At 42.0% G+C, this 26,329-nt stretch overlaps 1 protein-coding gene across 2 annotated transcripts in view; it reads right to left on the bottom strand.

The window, feature by feature from the left end:
• TENM4 (teneurin transmembrane protein 4) overlaps positions 1–26,329 on the bottom strand; it is a 394,575-nt gene that overhangs the window by 102,770 nt on the left and 265,476 nt on the right. The window contains exons 14-16 of one of the 2 annotated variants that reach the window (XM_068930642.1): positions 25,195–25,380; positions 18,669–18,695; positions 10,671–10,817 (exon numbers count right to left, since the gene is read on the bottom strand). In XM_068930642.1, the coding sequence (XP_068786743.1) occupies positions 10,671–10,817; positions 18,669–18,695; positions 25,195–25,380 (360 nt within the window). The remainder of the gene's footprint in view (positions 1–10,670; positions 10,818–18,668; positions 18,696–25,194; positions 25,381–26,329) is intronic. The other variant, XM_068930643.1, reaches the window with a different exon arrangement.

Below are 26,329 nucleotides of genomic sequence, written 5' to 3'. Positions count from 1 at the left end.
AATGGGCTACATTTTAACTTAGAAGCATGGATCCATAGAATAATTTAGGCTGGACAGGACCTCTGGATGTCGCCTGGGGAGCCCTGCCTCACTGACTGCAAACAAACCCCTTTAGAGAGGGATTGACATGAAGGAGGACATCACTGCTAAAAAGAAATCAACGAGACTCCTCAGAAAAATGTTGTTTTTCTGCTACTTAGGATAAAGCAGTTCCACTTTATTCAGCTAACATTATTCTTTGACTTCAAACCCAGAAGAGTCCCCTGTGATCAGAGAATCTGCCCTCTTTGTACGTCCTTAGCAGAGAATTTTACTTTGGGATTACTGCATCTAGCTCATATCTTCTGGGTGGAGTTGGAATGCTACTTTTAGAAAAATTCTCTATCTCATTTTAAAGATCACACATTATTACAAGCCCATCAATCCCTTTGGTGAGCTCCTCCAGATACCAACTTGGACTGCATACTCTTTGGGAGCAGAAACTGCCATTTTATTCTGCGCTCACAAAACAGCTGCTCTAGTCCCAAAAGACTTTGAAGTGCTAGTGTAACCCAACCAAATAACCATAATTCTCATTAGAGATCTGTATCTAATAACGTATTTGCAGCTTCTTCTCAGCGCAAGAATTGCTTCAAGGAAAAGACTGAACTCTGAAGCTATCTGTGATTTCTTAGAGCAGGAGCTTGGTCTAGCAAAGATGATGCCTGTTTAATACTGGCTATAAGATAAGAGAAAGGGACGCTTCTCCCAGGTTTCTTACTGGTTTTGCACCCAGCTATTTCACCTCATCTCATGTGTTCTCAAACACATTTTCTCATCTTTCCCTTACTGTCTTTTTGCCTTGTATCCTTAAGAACTAGTGAACCGGTACTGAAAGGGATATATTCTGCCTGCCTACCATCGATGCGTAACTTAGATCATGCCCTTCATGATGTATCAATACTAGCATGCAAAAAAGTGAAGACACCCAAAACAACTGGACAGTTTTGATAATCTGGATCTACTGGGGTCAATGCAGACTACTCAGAACTGTGCCTTCCTCACCCTCCCCGTAGGAGCCTCAGGTAAGCTGGAGGATCACTATCTCATGCTTCCTGGCATAACCACACAAGGAGTTGAAGGATCCAAGCCAAAAGTAATTTCTTTTTTTTGGAAAAATAACAAATAAAGTGAACCTGTTCCAGGTGTGTTATGACAATCACAAGGTTTGCATAAGTAAGTGCCCCGCCTCCCAGATGTTTGGCTAAGCGGGACATGTTCCTTCCCTCCCAAGCACTTAAGAATTCTCAGGCAGCTTTTAAACTAAAGGCAGCGAACTAATTAAAGACAGGTTTTGTGACTATCCTCCTTGCCTGTAAGACCCTCATGTCCAAACTCCCTAGCTTCCCTGAAAGCCTCCTTTGCTAAGAATGGATTAACACCCTAAAGCACAAAGCCAGGCGTTAACTGCTGGGAAAAACTGTGCCTGTTGGGTAACCACTGCTTATTAGGGGAGGTAGACCTTTCAGCTTACCTTTAAACTACGATGAAACGAGCGTCACATATTTCCGCCCCTTCCTCACCCAAGACAAAAAAAATAATTGTCATGTTCACAGCCACTAACATCTCGCAAGGTAATTCATCTCCAGCAGCAACAGGGCTGCTATTCTGTATTCTTTGGGTTGCTGCATTTGCTGGCTACAAGTATTGCAGGAGTCTCGTGCCTCGTTCAAGCCTCAAGCAGTCTCATTTCCAGGTCCCTTCACCACCACGCAGCTCCAACAAGGTGTCAAGCATCAGAGCTTCATACAGGAGCAACGGCCCGCTTTTGAGAGACAGCTTCTGCAGCACACAAGATCAGCTGAGAACTAATAAAATTTCAAATTAGCTGCGACTTTTCACGGCCTCACAATTGCTTTGGCTGATTTAATGGGCAGCATCTTAGCTCGCTGGGACTGAATAATGGAGCGTTTCTACAGAGTTACGGACGCTGCCACAGAAATCCGTCACACCAACATCAACAGCAGAATGCAAATAACCTTCAGCAGGTGTTAGTAGGTGTTTAAGCAGAACCTGACAGGTGCTGCGTGTCGAGTGTCGTGAAGGAACAGGCAGGCCACAGGTAGGGACGGGTCTGTTTGCACGCAGAGAGCGTACCCTGTGGACTGTGACACCTCTCGCGCTCGTCAGGAGCCACGGACATGCAGGCGTGCGGAAGTAGGGGAGCCGACAGAGCCTTATTATGGCAAACCCGGGAGAGCGTACATGACAAACTCAAGGACTGCACCTGCTGAGGATGACGCGACTTTTTGCCACTGACTGCAGCGGGAAGAGCCTCAGCGAGAAACTGCTTTTTTAAAGCGCTAAGCATAAGCAAAACTGTAAAGAAAAATAATAATAAAATAATAATAATAAAATAATAATAATAAAATAATAATAATAAAATAATAATAATAAAATAATAATAATAAAAACACATTGTCTTTCAGGAGTATTTTTGTTGCCAGGGAGAGAGAAAAATGCACTGATAATATAAAAAATCTCAGATCTCACTTTACCCAGTACTTGTCCTTCGTGCTCTTTCCTGTAGCGTTCACCAAGGCAGCATTACCATGCTTTGCGGGTACACTGTCTGACTTGTCCTGTGATGGCTTTGATGTTTTACTGGGAGAGTTTGGATAAGGAGCACTTAAACTATGGATGCTCAGGGAACAGTTAACATAGTTTATTATGCTTACGCTTATGGAAATCAGATTTAACCCTTCCAGCTCTCGTCTACACTATGGCAACATAGAGGCCAAAGAAACGGCACAGTATTTCTGGAGCAAGCCTGTGTCATTGCTCATGTTAGTGCTCATGCTGATGAAGGTTTACAGGAATAGTGACGTTCTGCCCTGAGATGAGGGCCAACACTTAAATTACATCAACTGGACTTGGAGAATAAGTTTCATTCTCGTACTTTGCAGATTAGTTTTACCTATGCAACATCTCATTGTAGCTTCCAGCTCCACTGTAAGAAGTCAAAGGGAAATGAAATACAGATTTGAGGAACAATAGCAATGAGACTATCGACACCTCTGTAATCATGCTAGCTATTAATATTCACTTTACTTCTCTATCCCAGCTGCTCTGTTTTAATTTTGCCTTAGTAAAGTTCTCACTGGTTGAACCCTGGCTAAATTAGACTGCTGGATCCCTGGGAAAGGAATCGTCCTCACATCTTTCTCTAAGTGCTCAGCACATGTTTGCAGGTTCAAAATAATATAGTCATACGCATAATAATCACAAATTTGTATTACAGCACTCCTTGAGCTCTAGTGCAAACGCAGAGCCCTGCAGTGCTAGGCGCTACAGAAATACCCCCAAAAAGTCCACCCTAATCCAGAGTTACGGTCTTGTTTAGCAAAACACCCGAACACACACAAAAAAGCAGGGAATGGAGCAGAAGGAGAAAATGACAGAAAACACGAGCTAATCACCACTAGCTGGCCAGGAAACAGAGCTATGATAATGTTTCTAGTCTAGAAGTTCACAGCATCCTCCAGCTCATCACTGCGCTGGAGAATACTGTCGTTGCATCTGTCTTCACGGGACTCTCTCTTTTTCCTAGGCAGGCTTTTAACAAAGGGATGAACGCACCAGCAAAGCTGCAACAACAGTAACCACCACCAGGCAACCCATTTGGGGAGTGAAATTCATGAAGCTGAGCAAGGCATGTGAAGGCCCTTCCCAGCACGAGAGAGACTGGGATTCAGATGGTGCCGTAAGAACAGGTTGCTTAACCTGACCCGTGGTCAAATGATACCACACCTAAAATTATCTCCTTCAGAAGCCGAAGCACCTCTCAGAAGTGATTTCTCTGAGAAAACAGGACTCGGAGTTTGGAAGTTTCTGTGGGAGCAACGGGCTCACACCCTCTGCAGCTCAGATATCCTTGTCACCAAGGTTGTCCCACTTCCCTGGCAAACGCTATAAGCATTAAGCTATTGCTGAAAAGTTCACCCTAATATGCTCTGTTGAGTGAATCCAAGGCATTTCAGGTCATGTTCTGAACATACCTTGGAAACTGAACTCAGATAATTCAGACACAGGCAATGCTTCTTTCTCAAATCCTGATAGCACATGACTGAGCACACTCAGGGGCAAAACTTCATGTTTCTAAGGGAACTTTATGCCCCAAAGGCGAGGCAAAACTTTGCCTCAGAGGCTGAAGCAGGCCTGGCAGAGCTTTCCTGAGTTGCTCCTTTGAACGTAAGCGCCTAAACTCTGTTGAAGCAACTCTTCAGGAGCAGAAATGCTTTGTGAAATGCATGTCCCATCCTGTCTTTTCTGAAGGTGCTTCATGTAACCTTTTTTACATTTTATATACCAGTAGTGCCTCCTTCCCATCGGTAACTTTCCTCATTTCAACGGGCTATGGTACGTTTCTTCTGACAGGTTTTCATGGTTTCTTTCTGAATCTATTAATCCAAGGAATCTCGTTAAGAACTAGTCAAAAATACCAGGGACTCTCCCAGGCTGTCAGGCCAACCCACAGCCATTGCTGGACCCTTGGTTCGCAACACGTCAGCCTCAGGGATGGCATAACCAACACCCGCTTTTGGATGCATGGTTTCACACCACACTCCTAACAGTCCCAGTGCTAACAACTGGCAGCAGGTGATACACAAGTGTATGCTTCAAGACAAAGTTAGCAAAGATTTAAAACCTGGAAAATGTGAAACAGTCATTTTGTTCTGTGACTTGGGGAAAGGTTGATTAACAGTCATCATAAAACAATGGAATAAAAGTCGGATGATTTATAACAAATTATACCAGTAATCCAATCTTTTCAGGTACAACAGGCTTTTTCATCTTTTTAGTAGTGCTTTTGTGGTTCTTCCAAGATGACCCTGTTGTTTGACTGGGTCTATCTGTGATGGTAAATGCTAATTTATGATGGCTGTTCTCCCAGGTGCATTCAGATCTCAACACATCCCTTTGTAAACGCAGCTAGCACATTAATGCATCATTTTTTATGGTTTCAAGGAAACAGACAGCTCCCCTGCCATGCCCAGGAGGCAATCTTCTTGTGCTATAAAAGACTTGCAGGCATGGAGTAAAGATTCATAACAATGTGCAGAAAGGAAAAACAAAAACCCTGAAAGCACCCCATCACCTTGTCTGCAACTCATGCTTTTGTAAAGACAAAGACTTGTGTTCTGGGGTTCCCTTGGATTCTTTACCATTTCCTTCACAACCCCGCCACTACCTTCAGGCGTAACCCTACATACTGCCAAAGAGCACTGCAGCCTCCTGCCAACTCTCTAACGCATTATTTGGCACGCGGGGGGCACAGGGTGGACAGACACATGGGCATTAAGAAGGCCAATGTGCTGTACCAAATTTCTCTTGTTGAGGAATTTGAAATATGGCAGTCCCAAAGCGTTACACAAGTTTCCACCTTACTAGAAGCACTATCTGGTCTTTGAATAGGGCAAACAAGAGACCAAGCATTACCTTGCAGAGTGGCACCAAAGGACTATGGTGCAGTAAAAGAGACACTGTTGATCTATTTCAGCTGAGAACCCATTTCTGACAGCTCATATGCTGCTATGTCAGAATCTCATTGTCGCTGAAGTCACAACTGGTTTCTAGCGGCAGCACTAATACCCAATGCTGCAAGGAAAGGCAAAAGTCCATCACACAGGGGCTTGGTTCTTCTGACCTACTCACTGCTCCAGGGTTTGAAGACTACGGTAACTTTTAGTTGTTCTGGCACAGGAGGACAGAGGAAAAGAAAGCATGAGAACAGTTCCACCAGGGAGCTCTTGGGTAACATCTGGCTGAGCACAGAACTGGACTTGGAAAGACAAAAAGGGGCCATGTGAGCTTTGGCAGCCTGCATTTGTACTCAGCTGCATGCATTGCATTTAGCTGTCATGAATAAGACATAAACTGAGAGGCAGAGCCTTAGCTACTATAGTTCTTGCAGAAGAAGAGAACAGTATGGTTTCCCTTCTCTCTCAAAAGGAAATCATTGGGCAGGTAACATGTAAGAAAAAGAAGAGTTGCTATACTTCTAAGTTATGGTGTGCAATATCCCTCTGGCAAAGTCAGTATTATTTTAATGGGAAAATACATATGTCTATGTGTATGTGTGTGTATATACACATATATATTTATATACACACACATATATATATATATATATATAAATTATCCTGCAGAATCACTAACATAAGCCTTTGGAACCGTTTTAATTGGAAAGAGGCAGCAGAACACAGCAGACAATTGAACACTGACTTCTTATTAATATGAAAGGCCAGATAATATTAGAAACATTTATATTCCTGTCATGCTTTTCATCCCAGAAAGATTCTTGCCTTTTAAAAGTAAAGTGATTCACTTTGCTTGTGGCAGAGCGCAGCAGCTGTTTAACAACTGGTATTTTTTAAAGCAGGAAATTAAGAATACAGATAGTTCTACTTCCTGGAGAACCAGCAAGTTTTACCCTATCTTGCAGACGTGGCTACCTTGGAAAACCCCAAAACAACAGCAAAAGCCTTCAAATGTCTGATTAACTACGTTGATCAGACAGAAACTTTAGACAAAAAGAATTAGTTTAATACTTGTAATTTTCTCACAGTTTCAGGACAGGGTGTATTCAGACAATCAAACGGTGTATGGGCCAACTCTCTGGCTCTGAACATGGGATGAGTCATACAGCTAGACGGCTTATCTGGAAGAAAGGCAGCTAACACAGCTTTGCTGCCTAGTACCGTATCTATGAACTTGCGAGGAATATCCTCGCCCCTTCTCCTCCGTTTTTCCTATACACTCTGTTCCTGACGGAGGAGGCTAGAAAAGCAACGGAGCCTGCATTTTGCCTATTCTCAAGGCTTAGCCAAATGCCATTAGCTCTACTTCTAGGACTTGTCATGGAAGTGAATGTCCTGGGTCATTTAAATCTTCCAACTTTTTACTGTTGAAGTACGTGACAGGGCGCTTTACGGGGGGCATGGCAAAACTACCCTCAGGTAGTGAGTGTTTGCAGCCATAAATGAAAGAGGTTATTTTCCGCCAACGAGAGGCAAGAACCACTTTTCTGGGCCCCTTTTAAGGAAACATCTCCCATTTGCTGTGAAACAGGCTGTGGCCTCTTAGGTCAAATGTGCAAAATCCTAGTCTTTTACCTTGACTGTTAAAGCTGTGTTACTGCACTTTGTTCCCTTGACAGATACTGGATGATCGCCTGCTCTCAGTTACTTACTATGACTCCATTTAAGTTGATGGACTTCGCGTTTAAAAGCATAAATAAAGCGGGCCTGGGTGTGAAACGTTAAGTGTCAGCTTTGACAAATGACGCTTGTGTGTGGAGAGGGGCCTGCTCTCTGCAATACCTTTTTTCTAACCTGACTAGAGATTATCTTTCATGGAGTGACTCTCTGAGTAACTTCTGCTTTGCTTGTTATTGTTTATCTGGGGCTGTACAGCCTCCAGATTTAAGAGGCCAGCACGTCCTGTAATTTGGTACCCGTCTCCCTCGGGGTATGATTAGGCTAGGATCTGATGAAAAAGATTCTGACTTCAGCTCCCATTATACTGAGGAATTTCCGGCAGCAGCAATTTTGATTAGCAGACACACGATACCACAGCATTGGAAGCAGCTTCTGATGAGCTCAGGCAGAGTGAAACTGTGCGTAGCACGAACAGCCCCACATTGTTTTTTCTGAAACATCACACTGCTCTTCATGGTGTCTCAACCTAGAGAGAGGCTGTTCTGAGCAGAAAGCAACTCAACAGGCAGAATCCACAAACCAAAAGCAGGCATTGACCAGGCGATATCTGAAACAGGTCAGGCAAATAATGCCATAAACCTGTCTCTCTCCACTAATGGTACATGTGGTGGCCAGCTCAGATGTCTGACTAAAGCTACATGAAATGACTCCCGTTCTTCACTGTCTACATTCATGCACGTATAAAGACAAGTTCAGCAATAGCCCTGAAACACTGTACGAGGAACAGGTCAGATAAAACAACCTACTGATGCCTGCCCAGAGCAGGCATCAGACACTGTGACACTGTGACAGAAACCTGAAGGGGGAGAAGCCATGGTGCTCATATGCACACTACCTCTTCTTTCAAGAGGCTGCTTAGGCCAACATCTCCTCAGTGCTCTTCGAAATGCTGCAGTTTCTTATAATTACTCTGGTGACAAAGTGGCTGCATTGAAGAAGGACTCATGGGACCCAGTTTTGCTGCCTAAACAGAGGTGCCTAGTGCCACTGGAGATAACTTAGGATATCTGAGAAACCCACAGGTAGCTGTCACTCATGAAACAGACACATATATGTTTCATAGGAGGTCCAAACTATTGTGAAGTGGAAGCTAAAAGCCAGCTGGGATACTCTAGGACATCTCAAATGGTACTGGACAAAAAGCAATGGACATAAGTTGGAATATGGGAAATTGTGACTAGACAGGAGGGAAAAAAAAATACTGTGAGGGTGATCAAATACGGGGGCAGGTTGCTCAGAAAGGCTGTGCAATCTTGAAGGTATTCAAGAATTGACTGGACACAACCCTGAGCAACCTAATCTAATTAGACCTGCTTTGAGCAACGGGTTGAACTAGATGACGTCTGGAGGTCCCTTCCAACCTGAATTACTCTGCAACATTCTGTGGATGCCCATCAGACATCAAGCCCCAAACCACCACTGACTATAACAGGAGCTTACTCAGATCTAGGGTGACAAGATTGGCCCCAGATTCTAGCTACAGAGATCAGCATAACACCTAGTAGGCAGGTCCTCAATCAGCCTTTCCTCACCAGTCCAGGTAACCGCATTTCAATTTCTGTATCAAGCAAGGAACCCCAGCTCCAAAGCAAGAAATGCCTCAACACCACTGATGCCCCCTCATCTCAGGAGTTGAAATTCTGGATTTGAACCCACTTTTACAGTGTTAATGATCTATAGAAAACAAGTCAAGAAGGTAAACTTGTACTTGTTGCACTTTCCAGCTGACAAGAGTCCTTAGCAGTAGTGCAGCAAAATCAAAAGAATAGCATAGTGTACGTCTGACAAGGGTTATCTGCAGACTGTAATGCATGGCATGTACACATATATGACTTTTTCAATTTATTAAGAGAAAAGCCAACATTCGTTTGTGGGCTTTCACACATGAATAAGCTGTCACAAAGCAATATGCTACAGTCAGTTGCTTTGCTCTAGCTGTATACACCACCATTCCACAGAAGTTCACCAAATGCAAGCGAGCAGCTGATGTGTGCTAACTTGTAAACATGTCAATGCCTTTTGTCTCTCCTGTCTACATCTGCTGTCCTGCAGGCTAACAAGGCGACTAACCGCTTGTTTCAAGGTGAGGGTAACCCAGTTATAAAGTCAGCATCTTGAAATAGGAGATATGAGGAGATGGTGTTCCACCAAGTTGTACAGAGTCTGGTCATGCTATTTTTGATGTTATACAGATGTGGTCTTTATTGTACATTAGGCTGAGTTACGCCTTTTTTTTCCCCTCTTCTCTCCCTTTTTAAAAATGTTATAGTTTTTGTTTTTGTTTTCAGGGAACTGGGATCTGGGATTACTCTTGGCTCTATTTACCATATTTTTACGCCTCTGATGTGGTGAACTTTATTGCTGCCTTGTGTCAGCTGTAAATAGAAAAGATGAGTACAGTGATATTCAGTTTCATGTTAGGCAAAAAGCAACCTTTGTTTTACAGCATGTCCTCTTTGTACGGTTCTCCAATTTTTTCCATCTTTTCTAAAGGGATAATTTGGTCCATTTACTATGCCAGATGTGCAGAAGTATTTTAAATATTCAATCAGAATCCCAGTTGCTGTGAAGCAGATAATCACAGTCTTGGCTTGACTTTTTTTTTTTTTTTTAACTGTACTCTTCTTGTTAATATGGTAAAACAGAGACTTGCAAAATGTAGTCTCCACTTCACAGTCTGGGTCCTGGCCCAGACTTGTGGTTTACAAAGCCTTTTGCTGAGTGACAACAAAACAAATTATGCAGTCTCCCTTATGCCTTAAATTTAATATCTCATCTCCTGCCCTCTAATTCAAACCTTCACACTGCACCAGGGTTTCCTTTGTAATGAGATAACTCTGAATATTAAGTTTGCATTACACAGGGCTATTATTCACGTGCCTGACATCATTACATATGGAACTGTAATCAATAAAACATGGTTTGAGAGGGATTGGATGGCTTGTGGGCATGGGGATCAGCCACTGAAGCCTCTAAGTTACTTCTAAACAGCCATCCCAAGTCAGTAGTGACCTACCAGAGAGCCTTGATGAGAACCTCAGGGAGTGAGGCCAAAGTTCAAAGAGTCAGGGACATTTGCTGTCTGAGGTGATCCCATTATGTCACTGCTGAGCTACACAGTTGGAGTAGAGTGACAGGATGAGTGCATATCCTCTGTGTGCTCTCTGGTATATGGACTTGATTTGAGGACAAATAAACCTCACTCTTCAGCCCTGGCACCCCAGGTCCAAATCTATTTCATTTGAATTCAAATCCACTCTGGCTGAGTCAGCCTGGCAGACTTCGCGGTCTGTTCTCCACCAGCTGTCAAAAAAATAATCTGCCCTGCAGAATCAAGCCCAGCTGACTGTTCACTGTGCAAGGTTTATAGGCTCCGTGAAGCCTGACATACCACATGCGTTCATGTCCTACCTCCATCATTGTCTTTTCCATCGCCGCATGCTGTCTCCATGGAAGTATCGCAGCCTGCTCCTCTCCAGCCGAGCTGGCAGACACAGTGCCAGCCATTCATGTCCAGAGTGCATCTGCCGTTGCCGTTACACAAGCCAGGGCATCCCTCTGCAAGGCAAACAGCCACACATTCTAACATACCGCAATGACAAAGCAACGCAGCCTGGGAAGGGGCTAGTTAAACAGCTTTTCCCTTTGCCTTCAATTTACTTCTCCACTCCCACTTACTGTCTTCCTATCCGGAGTGAGCTGTCCCAGTTCAGCATCAGAACGGTAGTAACCATTCAACGGGATACTGCTTCCAGTTTTCCCAAGAGGTCCTCACTGCACGGTCTTACTAATCAGACTGAGGGAACAGTGAGCTTTGGGAAGGCACTGTGATTTTCCTGCTTCATTGTTTGTAAAACTCCACCCTGCTGTTTCTGTCCCTCAAATCCCGTGCTTTGTAAGATGAGGATTTAGGGTTACCTAAATTCCATGTGGGGTTAAAGTTCCTAACACCCGGACAAAAACAGCTGGCTTTCAATGATCCTGAGATCCCAGCCCGGCAAACAGGCAAAGCTGGCTGGGGAAAGGGAAGGGATTCTCTATATTAGAAAATGTTTAGAGAACACCTGATTTCTCTGCTTCTCATTTTGGGTGGGATTCATTTCACCTGGTTACAATCCATCTGTAATAGAGATACTTCAACTCTCTCTGTAGTCAGTAGAGAGGCAAACACACATTTCCATGGTATAAGTCCCCTTGCATATTTTAATGCTTATACTGATGAGCTGAAGCATGCTCTGAAAGTGTCTATTTCTCTCCACTGACTAGAAAAGGAGTCCCGGGTGACTAGCACAGAGGCAAACATGTTACAGGTGATTAAAATAAGGGGGGATGAATCTCATGCTTCCTGTCTGCTCACTAGGGTTTGAGTTTCTTATCCGATGACCCCCTGCTGAGATTTCCATCCTTTTTTTTTCCAACAAAATTGCAGAGTAATTTCCACAGTAAGCAGCAGCATGAAGAAGGCTGCTTAGTTTATATAGTTTGGGGGGCTTTTTACCTACAGAGCTTGAAAATCTTTACAGAGAAGCAGTCAGAAACATTAGCCATAGTTTACAGATCAGGAAAGAAGGCAAGGCAGTGAAGTGATTTTCGAGGTCACTCAGCAGGATTGATTAAGCCAGGAATCCAATTCGGGCATCCCAAGCCCTGTCTTAAGGCCATCTCTATTTATGTGTTGTGAAATGCTGTCCTGTGATTTGAGTTTGTTGAGGCCCTTAGCTTCGCGCAAAAGTTTGTTTGTGAAACTGCAGAAACACTGCAGACTTCTTGCATCTTCAAGAGTGACAACATGATGGTGAAGAGTGCTGTAAGGTGGGTGTCATTGCAACGGGAAGTTGACTGCACTACTCACAAGAGGCTTCCCATGGAAGTGCTGAGACACTCGCATGTATAGCATACCACACCATCACGTATCCTGGGCTGGGTAAATGTGGTTCAGAAATGCCTTTTCACTAATAAACGTGTTTTGTAATGAACATTTCTTCTAGGATTGTTTTCCTACAGATTCAGAGGGACCAAATGGAATAAGGGACAACAGCGGTAAGGAAAAATCCTTTAAAAAGATCTTAAATAATTTTTACATTCACAAACATAGTTGTAGTATTTCAGTCCTTTAAAATGTGTACTCTCCCTGTGGTGGGGGAGGGCACATGATATGTTTGTGCATTTATGTGTGTGCATATTTTGGTACTTATACATTATATTAGTATTTATATATTAAAGAATAAGCTGCCAGTGCTATTTATAGGCAAGGCTACTCAAAACCCTCCTTTTGAATACCCTGCCGTCAGTTACTTACAACAGTGCCAAATTTCTAACCGTTTAAGGGGATTTTTTTTTCATGCTAGAGCTAATTTATTTGTTTGCTTCCTTTATTTAATTTTACAATAAGCTAAAAGTGTTCAGCTGTTGTGGAGATCGAGAGAGAAAGAAGCGTATTACTTGTTAAAATAATCTGCTAAATAATTTAGGTACATAGGTAATTCCACACTTTGGAGCAGATACGTTCTGCTTCGGTGGGATGACCCTGACAGCAGGGATGTTTTTATCCCCTCTTTTTATCTCCCTAAATTTGCCTACATGAAAAGCCTCTGAAGAAACCCCAGTTTATGCATATTCTGCTTGGATTCATTAGCATTTGGCTGGTGGGTCAACTCCATGATGATGCTGTTGCATCATCACTGAGCATACTTCATATTTTCCCTGCTCTAAGGCATCAGTTGAGCTCTATCTCCCATCCTAAAATAATCTGTTCTATCTTGCAGTTTCAGAGGCTGAGCAGTAAACTTGTTGCAAGGAAGGCAGAGCGGTGTTGACCTGGACAGGAGTTCAGTGGGAGTCAAAAGGAGCTGGGTTGAGGAAGTTGATGAGAACATAGTAGAAACATAAGAATCAAAGGAGAAGGGGTTGGATACCCATAGATTTTTAACCCAGAAACTAGTGTTCAAAAGCTGGAGTAGACTTTTATCTTCTGCAAAGGGAAGAAACTAAACAAGGGACAGACACTTTCACCAATGCATTTTGGAAGCATTTTCTGGGGACTAAGGACAAAGGACTCCTGGGATCCGTTCTGAGCCACGCAGAAACTGGTCCAAAATCTGGAAATGGCTTAAGCTAGGGCTACAAGGTGGAAATTTCATGATGGACATTTAGAGGAAAAAGAGGGATTCCACTTTAAATTTTTTTTTTTTAAATTCTATTGTTCATTTCTTAACGGTTAGAACAAAGATCTCAAAAGTAAAGTTCTAACATCATTAAACAGAAAAGATATTGTACTGATTGATCACAGCTGTAAGATTTAAAAAAGCAAGTAATCTTCAAATGTCTCATGTGAGGAGTCTCCATCAAGTATACGGAAAAAGTAATATAACTGTCTAAATGAGGAGCTCATATGGAAATACTGCATATGCTCTACTCTCCCAAGCTTAGGACAGGTGGAAACTGGAGTGGCAGAAATTGGCTGATATAACCAGGATGGGGATGTCTTCTTTATGTGAGGAGTTGAGAAGGGCTGGATTTGCTCACTCTAGCACAGAACAGGCTGAAAAGACTGTGACTGTTTTCCACAAATTCATGAAGCAGATAAACAGTGAGAAGGGAAAACAGCTATTTAAGCTAAAAAGAACAATCCTGGCATAAGAACAAATGGACATAAACCAACCATAAATAAATTCTAGCTGGAAATTGGAAAGAAAAAAATTATCAGGATCAAAGGAATAAAGTTTTGGAATAGCTTCCCAGTGTGAGTATTAAGGAGAAGAAGCCTCACTGATTCTTTCATAGAGATGGGTCAGTTTATATAAGATATTCCACAGTGTGGTCCCCTTGACAGTAGAATACTGGACTCTGACTGAGGAAATCCATTTCAGTCCTGTGTCCCTGAATTTTAGGTGCAATTCCTTGTCTATATGAAATGTGTTTTAGACTTTCCTAATGGCCTTTCACCATTGCCTCCAAATCTTCTGTGTCTGGACCCAGAGAAACTAAGTCAAGCATCTCAGAAGGAAGACAGACGGAGGAAAAGCACCATCCAGAAGCATAGAAAAGGAAGAAGACAGAGAGAATCTCATAAAATTATGCCCTCAAAGTGTCTACTGCTCTTCCTTGACTATTAAGGAAATCCAGGGTGACAAGTTCAGATATAAGCATCTACACTCTAGATAACCTAAAGTGGGATGACTCCCATCTCTAATGTCATAATCCATTGTTTTGGCATCTTTCAAGTCCAGAAAGCAGGTTTACCCCATCCCACCAAGAAGAGAGCCATCTCTGTTTCCTAAAGAGATTAATCTCTTCCAAGAAGTCAGACAGAAACATCTCCTAATGAGATAACATCTTCTTCACAGATTCATGAACGTACAAGTTTTCAGATATTAACCATCGCATTACAAGGTACAGCAAAGTATCAGTGCTGTGAGAACTAAATTGTGCCCCTCCTTTGTCAGGGGTTCAGTAGGAGAGAAGGCAGTATGCAGAAGTAATGAGGAAGCAAACCATTAACAGAAAGCAAAACAATTAAACAGCAGCTGTTAGAGGATTCATAGCTTCAGAATGTTAGAAGAGAACACAAACACATAGGCCAATATACCTAGGAGAATAAACCTATGCATATTACTATTTTTAAGCTGGTTCATCGGGTAAGACTTGACCATCATTAACAATATAGAGATACGAACATGTAGTATTCCACACTGCACAAACTGTGCACTACAAAGCACTTGACAAAAAGACAGTACAAATTAACTTTATCCCTTCCTCTCCCCTTCCAGGGAATAAAGCAAAAAGATCATCCAGTTTCTGGAGTGCTGCTGAATATCAGCACAGCAGGGTGGCTTAATCTTCACAGATTTACACCACCACATTCTTCCAGCTCTGATTTCTCATAGCTAGAATCACTATGATCCACTACTCCTGTTTGTATTTGTTAACTGCATCTGAGTGATTAAAAAAATTAAATATATGAATAGAGCTTCTTGAGGGGGAAAAAAAAACGTTTTATGCAAGTTTCTAACTGAAGCACATGAAAGTGCTACTGAAGGATGATGATACAGCAAGACATTCATGAAGATGTCAGGTCTGCCATGCGAGATTCAATACAGACTAGGGAATCACTACAAAAAATGGACTAATTTTGACTGGACAAAAGAAGAGTAACAGAGTCAAAGAAGAAATTCACCAGGGTAAGAAATTATCTTGCCATTTTAAGATTGGTGGTAAAATAATCTGCTGTTAATGATTTGTACACTTATAGCCTTCTCTAATTAGTCCAATTATAAACAATGTTCAATGGGAATTTTCTTCAAGCTAAGCCTCATTGCCACTTGAAATTGGCCTTAAAGGATAAGACTTTCCTAGTTCTGACTTGTAAAGTATTGACAGAAAATAAATGTGTTTCTTTCTCTTGTCTTTCCTGATGGTTGCTCTCACAAGTCCTAACAGACAGCGGTTGAGCTCTGAAATGAGTAGGACATGGCTGAATGCAACACAAAAGGATGTAAACACCTTAGCTTAAAAGAACAATTATCATTCTGTGACATGTAGAAGTTCTCTAGGGCTAAAGGGAAGGACCAAAAGGCATCATCTGATCCCTGCAGGCTATAGGAGCGTGGTAGAGTGTTCTGAAAAATACTCAGCTCTTAAACTATCACCATGGCATTTTGTGAAAGTGGGATTGAAGAATCCTCTAATCAAATGGTCCCTGTAAGATGAAGATTAAAAAATCACTTGCCAGAGCTACCATTACTTGTGAGCGTGCAAAGGAGGGAATCGGCTGCAGTTAGACCTCGGGTTCTCACTGCTTCTCAAACTTCAGGAGCAGCCCAAAAAAGTGACCCTGCAATCACCACTGTATTCAAATGGGGGGGGGGAGGGGGCTGTTCGGTATCTGTAGATTTCAGACTAGCTATTTATATGCCTCACTAAAGAGTTAATGTGTGTGGTTTTTTTTTTTTTTTCTATTTTAGCGTAGGAATTGATAACCAATGTTAGAAATTAAATATGCTGACGTATTGTCAGTTCCAATGGTAATCTAGATAGAGGAGCTCTCTTTAAAATCAGCACATTTTTAATAATATGCACTTCTTTTTATTTTAAGCATTACCTCTGTTAAGTAGACCTTAGCCTTGGAGACTCCCTTCCAACTCTACTTGGAGCTTATTGGTTTAATCATGCTGATGTTTGCTCTTAAAACTTGACCTCCAACTTAGAAACAATTCTGCATCTTGTCTGACTTACTGGTTTATTGTAAAGCTGTAGGAAAGACTCGGCAGTAAATCAGGCTCACCCTTGACAACACCGGATTACTAAGAAGGGATTTCAACCAGAAAGATGTTAATTATTAAGAAAGTCAAAATGGCATGAGCAATTTAGTTCTGAAAAAATGCACACTATGCAGTTAGCCAAGTAAAAAACACGTACTTGTAACATTTCAGTTATTGCCCCAAAAGAGGCCATGTGTTGAGACAGTCGTTTAGTCTTAGCATTTTGCTTAACCTAGTATCCACTGCAACACTCATTAAATATAATGTGCCTTTATTTTTGGGCATTAATGTGAATCAAAAGGCTATCCAGAGGACAACTGGTAGTCAGACAAGACTTATTAAAAAAAAAGGGGGGGGGGGGGACACTGAATGGGCTAATGGGTACTGCAGGTCCTTGCACCCAGGCTCCGTGGGCTGATTTGTCATCTTTTCTATCCCCTTGGTGCTTATCTGCTACCTTTTGATCCAACCTTCTCCAATGCAAATTGAGATAAAAGGAAGGAGTCCTGCATATTTGAAATGCAAAACACTAAGATGTGGGATATTAACAGGAGTTTCTGATTGCACTCCCTAGTGCTGACCTGGCTCTTCTTTTAAGAACGCTACCACTATGACTCCATAAGGATATAAAAAGTGGCCCTTTTTCCTTGAGCTAAGAATGAGGATATAATTTTTCCTCCTAATTTAAATAAAGTCATGGATGTTTTACTGACTCTAAGCAATGAAAGAAATCTAACTACCACTGAAGAGTCAATCTATAAACAACGGTTCAAGGATAGGTGCCACTTACTGCTGCATTACTCCCCAAAGTCTCCTTACTTACATTGTGGACATTTCATTATCATTCATATTTGTTTATTCAAAGTTTTTCCTATTTGCAGTTTTACCTCAACCTGCCTATAAGCATCAAGGGAGACAGGAGCGAGATGTTAGATTGCAAGCTCATTTAGAGAAGTGAAGTCAGCAGGGCAATGACGTTTCTTTTCACACCATTGGAGCCCTACTAGGCAGAGACTTCATTTTAACCAGTCACCAGCCAAATATGTGGCATATCAGCCCTTCTTCATAAACATCTCATGGTTGCTGTTTCGGATTGCTCACAACCTGAAAAGGAGGGCAAATTCTGTGGAAGAAACAGATTTATTCTACTTGATTTTTTTTGATTTGTTTAACTGGCAAACACATGATGCTATGTGGTATCAGCACCGTGTTATTGTTAGTGTCAAATCAGCCATGTAGAAGAGTATTTGTATCCAACTCAACCCTACTCATTGTCAGATTATTGTATTTATCTAGGAGAGGTGTACTATTTCAGTATTTTTATAAAACCAATGTGCATTCTGGAACTGTCATCAATGTTTCTATTTAAAGGTCATCATAAATTAATCAGTGTACAGCTCTGGCTAAGAAACAACTGAGAGTGTTTTAAGACATCAGATTAGCTCTAACCCATAACAGCTCAATTCCATTTCTTCTCAGGTGAGAAAAGACCTGGGTCCTAGACTTGCTTTGCATTTACAAATAGGAACATAAGGTCAGATTTCTTTGTGCTGTAAGTTAATATAACATCACTAATTTCAATAGAATTTGCTGATTTACACAAAAAGAGGCTTTGGCTTTGAGGTTGTAACATTTTATATATATATATATATATATATATATATATATATATGTATATATATGCATATATATATAAATAGCATCACATAAAATTCCCATGTAAGACTCAGCAGTCTTGGATCAAAACATGGAGACTTCACATAGAAAGTACACTCACCTGCTTATTACAAAATGGATCATACATATTTAATTAAAACATATCGCTGTGTAGGGCACCTGCTGCATTCACAGACAATTTTTTCCTCCTGACTTTCCTTACCTGGATAGAAGGGGTGAGGATGAGAGGTGGTTTAGAGGGGAGGGCAGGGTCAAAGGGAAGGGTAGGAACACTGACACGATGTTAACACAGGATCACAGCACTTACAGAGGTGTTTCCTACATAAATGACTGGAAAGTTCACCCTTCCAGACATTAGGGAGAACTTTGGTGACAATGAGGAAGAGATGCAACCTCAACACAGCATGTTCACGGTGCATTTTTTTTTAAAAAACCACAAAGACAATAGGAAAAATAGGAAGGAAGAGCATACCTTTCACTACCTTATCCAGATAGTGAGCTTGGGAGATAAAAGACAGGACATTTAAGGTAGGATTGAATAAATGCATTGCGGCTTACTACGAGACTGTGCAGGTGCTAGAAAGGCAAAGGAGAGTTTGCTGTGACATGAAAAGAAAAATCTTGATCGTGAGGAGAGATAAAAAAGGAAGAAGGGTGGAGCACAGACCTTCTCAGTCAAAGAGCTCAAGAAGGCTATGTTTAGGCATCCAGTTATCTTTGCTCATTAAGAGCAGGAAGAGAAACAGGAAAATTTAATGTATATCTATTTATGTAAGTGTTTATATATGTGTGTGTGTGTGTGCGTGTGTGTATAAACACTTACACAAACAGATGTATATTATATGTGTGTGTATATATGTATACATATATAGATATATATATATATAAATATGACAGATAACCATAAGGCTCTGCTCGTTTGCTACAGTCTACCTCTGTTTTACCAACTGCTTTTCTTTTCAGCAGGAAAAACAGAGTCATTTCAAAGTGCTCCACCTCACCTGATTGTCTTGTATTTTTCCAAACAAATATGCACAGTTCTCCTGTGGCCTTACCAGACTGAGAGAGGCTTTTACCCTGGATCTTTTTAATGGTAACACATTGCATTTGTACAACATCCTCTAGCCCGAGATCAAACTACTTCACAAATATTAAATTAACCTCATGGCAGCTCTACCAGATAGATAAGTGTTAATATACTCATTCCAAGGAGGGCTAAAGCAAACAAAAGAAGGCTATAGATGTAGAAGGAGCAGTCATGTGCCAAATTCCCATGGAATATTAATTTGGAAAACCACCTGCTATTTGATTTTCTGCGGTCAAATAGAAAGTTGGTGGCAAAGACACAAGCAGAATCCAGGAGTCCTGCCTTGGAGAGGCCTATCTAACCAGTAGGCGGCACTCTTATCTCCTAATAGTAGCTCATCTTTATTAAATAAGAGGCTCTGAATCTTGACTTTTCTCTCTTTCACTCCCTGCCCCCAGCATCTTGCTCCAATTTCTGTTATCAAGCAAATCTTATGAAATGTTATTTCCGTGGTTCAGGTACAGCTTGTATGCTCCCTGCAATCTCTCTCTCAGTTCTGTCCTTGTACCCTTAGGAAGAGTTTTTTTGTTTCAGATTCATTCAAGCAGATCGCCCACCTGGGAGGTCACAGACCTTGCAAGAATTTTTTTCGCATCTCGTGAGTCTAATTCAGTAGTTGAAGCATTATTGTAAGTAAGCTGAGAGGGCAGGGAGGATCAGAACTACAAGAGTATGAGGCGGTTATGAGGCTAGTGAATGAGATTAACTAATCACCTCCGCGCAGCAGCAGCGAAGAAAGAGGCAGAGATTCACCGTCTGCTTGGATGGTGGCTGCAGCCTGGGAACATGCCATTTGAATTTTAAATTCCAGAGCAGCCCAACAGTGCAAGCTCGGACAGCAGTCACTTTGCAGTTGGCGACAGTGGAGGCAGTCGCCAGTGTCGACCACATGTCAATGAGGCGTAAATGTTACCTTGCAATTTGAAAAATAATGCAACCTCTTATGGGAATACTCCACACATGGCCACAAACGTATGCCATGGTGGCACGAATCTTTCTTCTCTCAAACTGAGTAGCTCTCATTCATGTGTGACATGCGTTCATGTCTTACTATCTACCGATACTCTTTTGGAAACCCTGTGGACATGTGGGACAGGCTGAGGAGCTGTGTAGGGGCTCTAAAGAAAGAGCAGCTTCTGTAAGGTGTCCTCTTCTGCACCCAGAGGTACTGTACTGAGCTCCATGTCACCATCCCAATACCATAAGCTACTGCCCTTCAGATCTGCTATTGGGGAAGCCCATGTGAGCATCCCCTAGCTGTTTTCAGTCTGGAAAATCCTCTTATTTCAACTGCCTGAGCTAACTTATTTTGTCTTAAATATGATGGGAACGATCATCTCAGCGGTTCACTTGGCCCACACAGAGGGAGAAGAGGGAGACAGCAGTGAGAGCTGCTGGGGACAGGCTCCTGGGCAGAACGTTTTCCCCAGCACACTCTCCTTTCTTGTTTTCTAAGTGCTCTTTTTCTCTTTATCTTCCCTGTGGGATAAAGTGCCCACAGCCTCAGTGAAATCCCTGGAGTTAAACTGAGAACACACAAGTTTGAAGGATAGGGGAAAGTGGCCCTTCATTGCTGAACCAGTGAAGGCACAAGAAGTTTATACCATAGTCACAGGGAAAAAGAGTGTTTGCCTTTGAAGTTCATCTGCGCTCAATATTTACTGTCAAATATGCCACCAACTACTTAAGGCCAGATTATCTTCAGCCTGATCCAAAATCATGTTGGAACAAAGCAGCAAGCACACATTTTCCACTACATGCTATAACCACAGCCCTCTCTTGTCCAAAGGTACCGATTCCACTCAGGTGAGATGGATATCAGAGGGTGGAACACAGCTTAGCATCTGCAGTAGAAACGGCTGAACGCTGCGGAGAGCTAAACAGGCATTGTGTTGGGTTGAGGGTAGTGAGAACCTTCACCGCACCACGGTGGGCAAAGGGTTCCTTATTTTATGTTGGGCTGCACAGGGACCAAACTGCTTAAGGAACTGAAATGGCACAAGTGATGCGTTCGAAAGCCTAGGAAAAGAGAAGACGGTCCCTCTGTAATATGCCTTGTTTGGATTCCAGCTGCTCAAGCAGAAACTGAGAGGCACTGATTACAACCCAGACTATTCAGAAAGTGTGTGATTATTTATGCAAGAACACTGATGAAAGCCAAACCGAAAGGGCAGATTTCTCCAAAATCAGAGTTTTGCTAAGTAAAACAAAGAACAGCTTGATTGTGCCATAAGCAGAAGCCCACGTGAGAAGGCCTGTCTGCCTGTCTGTCTAGACACTTGTTACTGCATACATCACTCGTGTATGCCAGGATCAGATTTTTAAAAGGAGTTAAGCATGTAACTCTTATAAAGATCAATGGGAATTAGGCACTGAGGTGCTCTGAAAATCCTGCTAGGCAGACCTTTGTTTACTTGGAGAGCTAACCGACAGCCCAAGGGAGCCTGTAGTATTCAGGTGCAGCAAATGAAGTTCAAGTGATGCCTTTAGTTTTATGTCCAGGCCATTCAAGGATGACGACTGTCTCTGGCATCACTACAAGTATGTGTACAAGAAATGCCTTTCTGCCACTATTTCTAAACAACCCCAATATCATATGTATATATAAATATATAAATAACATATATAGAGATTCAAATATCAGATAAAATTTTTGTGCAAGGCCCAAGTAGATGGAGTGAAGTCTCCCTTTGCATCTCAGAGGCAGGAGGCACAGCACCTGGGAGACTGTCCAGGCCATACTATGTGCTGTAAGAAATGTACGGCCATGCTGTGACAGCCCTGTGCTACTTCTGGAGTCATTCATCATACCCCGGAAATTTTCTGTGGTGCCATCTGTGAATGCATCTCATACAGTGGCCTACTACAGAGTTGAGCTGTAATTTGGCCTTGCAGAGCCCACACTGAGAAGGTTGATTTCGCCTTTAAACTCAGTGCTCCTAAAACCCACTACGCTCCCTGGATGTTGCAGGTGTGTTTTGGGCCATAACAGAAGAAAGCTGAATTCCTGCAAAGTTTCTAACTGGGGGCAAGTTTGGAATACGCTGGAGAGCCCATCATACAAGCCTGCACTGTGGCTCTTGTCATGTTTTTTTCCTTTAGGAAATTAGAGTAAATAGATTGAACCATTCTGCTGGGTTTCAGGATTCCTGCAGTTATATAATCAACTTTCTGTTCTACCCTTTTGCCTGGATGCACCGAGTTTGCTGAATTGGGATGATGAATGCAAGCTTCTGCATCAATTTCCTGGTTGGGAATTAACCGAGGTTCCTCTAATGAAATCTCTGAATGTGAGCAATCAAGCTAGTATAGTTGGTAATGTGACCCTTTGTACGAGCAAACAAAATTAATCCACTGGGATCAGAGTTCCTTTGTACATCGTAAGAAAGAGCCTCCCATGACCTAAAAAACAACAGGATTTCTTACTCTCAGACATGCTGAACAGGAAATGGAAGAAGCGTCCTTTACTTGTATCGTTCATTTCTACCCATGTTACCTGCATACACGGCAATGTTATTAAAGCATCACTTCAGCAATGGGGTTTTATGCTTGTCAGTGCTAAAGCAAACCGGGCCATGACACAGACATATAAGGAATTACTGTCAACAGAACAAGCTGCCATGCAGGGAAATTACACAAGGACAAGGGGAATGCTTTCTACATACTTAATGTAATTCCAAGTCAATGTCCTTTCATCTGTGCCAATATTACTAGCTTATTACTCCTTCTCAAGCTATTCAATTTTCTTGGATATTTATGACTTTGCCAAATCTCCTTTACACTCTACACGTTTATCAATGAAATGTTCCGCAGGAAATACGGTTTACGGTTTCAGAGGCACGAGACTATGTACTAATTTGCTGCTAAATCACCATGCAAGAAGATGAGGAGGGGGGAAGTGAAAAGAAACAGAATTGCTCTAGCGCTCTAAGTATTACAGAACGATTCCTAAACCAAGACAGCACTGCAATAGGAAGGTAGTACCACACAAAATGATAGCGTGCACCATTAAAACCTTGACGCTGACTGCATTGCAGTGCTGCCTTTCCCACGTTAACACGGACTCTCTATGCTTACAGGAAGGAATACCACAAATAAGGGGGTAACTTTAATTATCATGAAAGATAAAAGCTTGTTGTTCAAAAACAAGCAGGGCATATCAGCTGTGTGGTGAAATATCACATACTGAACTAGCGGCATTTTGATTTTGCATGAGAACTAATAAAATAGCACTGAGGGTGTGAATCAGGCTCTTGTGTGCATAAATGATTTTCACATAAAATTGTCCTCTGAATTTCATGCCTTTTGCTGAACATTTTTTCCTGTTAAACTCCTTCCATGAATCTGTGTTGCCTTCTAAATCAAAGTGCTTAAGTATGAGATTATAAAATAATACTACAAAAACACAAGATTCCAATTAACATAGGACTGTTCTCATTTCATTCTAAAGTAATTTAAGAGAGGGCTTTGTTATCCCTTGTTCATGAAAAGAAGTGAAAGCTGCTAGGAACACAGAGGAGAAAGCAGAATGTAAGGTCTAATGAGACAAAGGAAGTGTTTAGAGCTAGATATTTTCATCAGAGGATGCATGTGGAGACCATAATGTGATAGGGTGACATTAGCATAAATAAATGATAAGTAGAATTGAGCTAGAGATATGGTTTGTACCATTACCCTAACGCTGGAATTAAAATATTGTGATCAGGCTTCATGCCCTGTATGTCTTTGTGTGTGCAAATCTACCTGGTGTTCAGGCAAAAAAAGGGGATGTCTACCATGTGTAATCGAGTTGATAATCCACAGAGATAAACATGTAGACCTTCACCCAGGTATTGTTAGTGGTTAATTTTGATACAGTGTGTTTGGTATGTATTACTGCATGATGAGAGTAACATGGAGGTAAATTTTCTTCTCTTTAAAGGAAGCTGATTAAAACAAAATGCCTGGAGGAGAGTTCTTACTCCGGATTGACTCTTCTGAAGTCAAGTGAATTTTTGCAGGTCCACACAGGCGTTTCTGAGAACAGAACTGGACCACTAATATAGCTTCCTGTTAATGTATACTGGGTATCTGGAGGTTGTCAATGCTACTGATCTAGTAAGATGGGTATAGAACAGAGATTACAGCAGTTGAATGCACGACAGTCAGAAAAAAGGAAGAAGGCAAACTGCATCAAGGGGTTAAGTGAGATGAAAAAATAAGGTAAAGCTGAGCCAGGTCATTAACGAGGCTGCAAATTTCTTAAAGTGGGAATTGCACCTCTTTGCATAATTTCAGCATATGGGTGGTATCTTATTAATAATAATAATAGACATGACACCAAGAGCTCATGGTAAGTGCCAGGTGCGTGAGGAATACAGAACCAAGGAGAGAAAACCAAAATGGTTAGAAAGGTAGCAAGAGTGGGCAAGGGATAAGCAAGACAGAGTTTAACACCAGCCAGAAGTTTTCTGACTGCAGTTTCCTCTTTTATTAGCAAGCAAAGCAGCAGTGCAAATAATGGAGCAAATTAAGTGAAAGAAAACTTTAAATCAGATGCATGTTTCTGAAAAAGCTGTTGACACACCAGAAGGAGGACCTGAAGGCCACAGCAAGACCTTTCAAGAGAGGCAAAGTGGGATGTTTTTCAAAGCGTCTAGCTGCTGTTTGATGGCTTGTCTCTATGAGATCAAACATCACATAGGTGTACCTCATGTCTTACAATAAAAAATACATATAGCTATGTCATCACCAAATGAAAGGACATTTTGTCTTGTTCCCACATGAAAATGCATGATGTCAGAACTTGAAATCCAAGAACAAAGGTGCTCATGCTACACTAAGTCACACATATTCAATTAAGCATGCACCTTTTCTCCTCCCTGATCATCAATTATTCTTTTAAAAGCAGTCGTTTTTTCTTTCTCCCTACCAATAGTGCAGTGCTCTCCATTCCAACCCGGGCTGCATTCACACTTGCCATCCCGGCATGTCCCATGCTCATTGCAGCGTGGGTGACACGCTCGTTGATCACAGGCTGTGCCCATCCATCCTTCCTCGCAGCGGCAGGTGCCTCCGACACAAATGCCATGTCCTCCGCAGTCCGCTGCACAAATCTCTGTGGGAGAGGAAAAAAGAGCGAGGAGGGGGAATGGGTGGAGAGAAGGGAGAGGGGGGAAAATCCAAAATGTTATTGTGAAGAAAAGCAGCCACACTTCACTACCTCGCCTTATGGGGCAATGAAAGGAATTCCTGGAGCTCATAACACTAATCCTTTCTGACAATAAGAATCTAATAAGTATATTACAAAAAAGAGACGGACATGGATTGCGGAGGTCTGCTGCGATTGATCCTCCTATTTGCTTTCCAGCTCTCTTGCACTCCTCAAGCTTTTGTGATCGCCAAATCCAAGGGGAAAGGCTCTTCCAATAAGCAGAACAAAAGTCACATTTAATTAAAATCTGGTTAAGTGTGAAGACAATGTACTGCTAAACCACTGATGATAAAGTTAAGAGCTGGCGAAGTCTGTTTATGGCTTGTTAACCCATGTTCCTGGGAATGGGTTTCATTAAATCCCTCCTTCACTATTTAAAGTTAATAAAGAATATTTCTACTTCAGTTGAGTCTGGGCATCTGCTATAGCTCTGTTCTCCTACTACCCTATTAAAAATCCTTTTCCAGGCATGCGTGTGAGCTATATGAGCTGGCGTTTGTAGGATGGTGCTTGTTCCCAAGTTTTATTGGCGTTAACAGAAGCAGGGGGTATTTTGGCACTTACCTCCTAGCAAGAGAAGAGCTAAAGGACATCACTGGCTTTTCAGAGGTGCTGGCCTTCTCCAGCCCCTGTGAGCCCCAGTGAGCATGACGACACAGACACGTCTAATATTTTGGCCCAGCAACAGACTTTTGGCTAAAACCTGACATGCCTTTGGCATGAATTTAGGAGACTTCAAGCTTTCGTCTGCACTGCATTTGTGTGGAAAAACCGAGAACCGGTGGAGAACAGGTATCCACGAACCAGGAGGTGTTCAAGTGCCTGTTTCTGCCATTACCACAGAGGACCGAAT

This window comes from Struthio camelus, chromosome 1 (assembly GCF_040807025.1).
Source record: "Struthio camelus isolate bStrCam1 chromosome 1, bStrCam1.hap1, whole genome shotgun sequence".
In the NCBI taxonomy this organism is placed as follows: Eukaryota; Metazoa; Chordata; class Aves; order Struthioniformes; family Struthionidae; genus Struthio; species Struthio camelus.
This window is presented reverse-complemented; position numbering and strand designations above follow the sequence as displayed.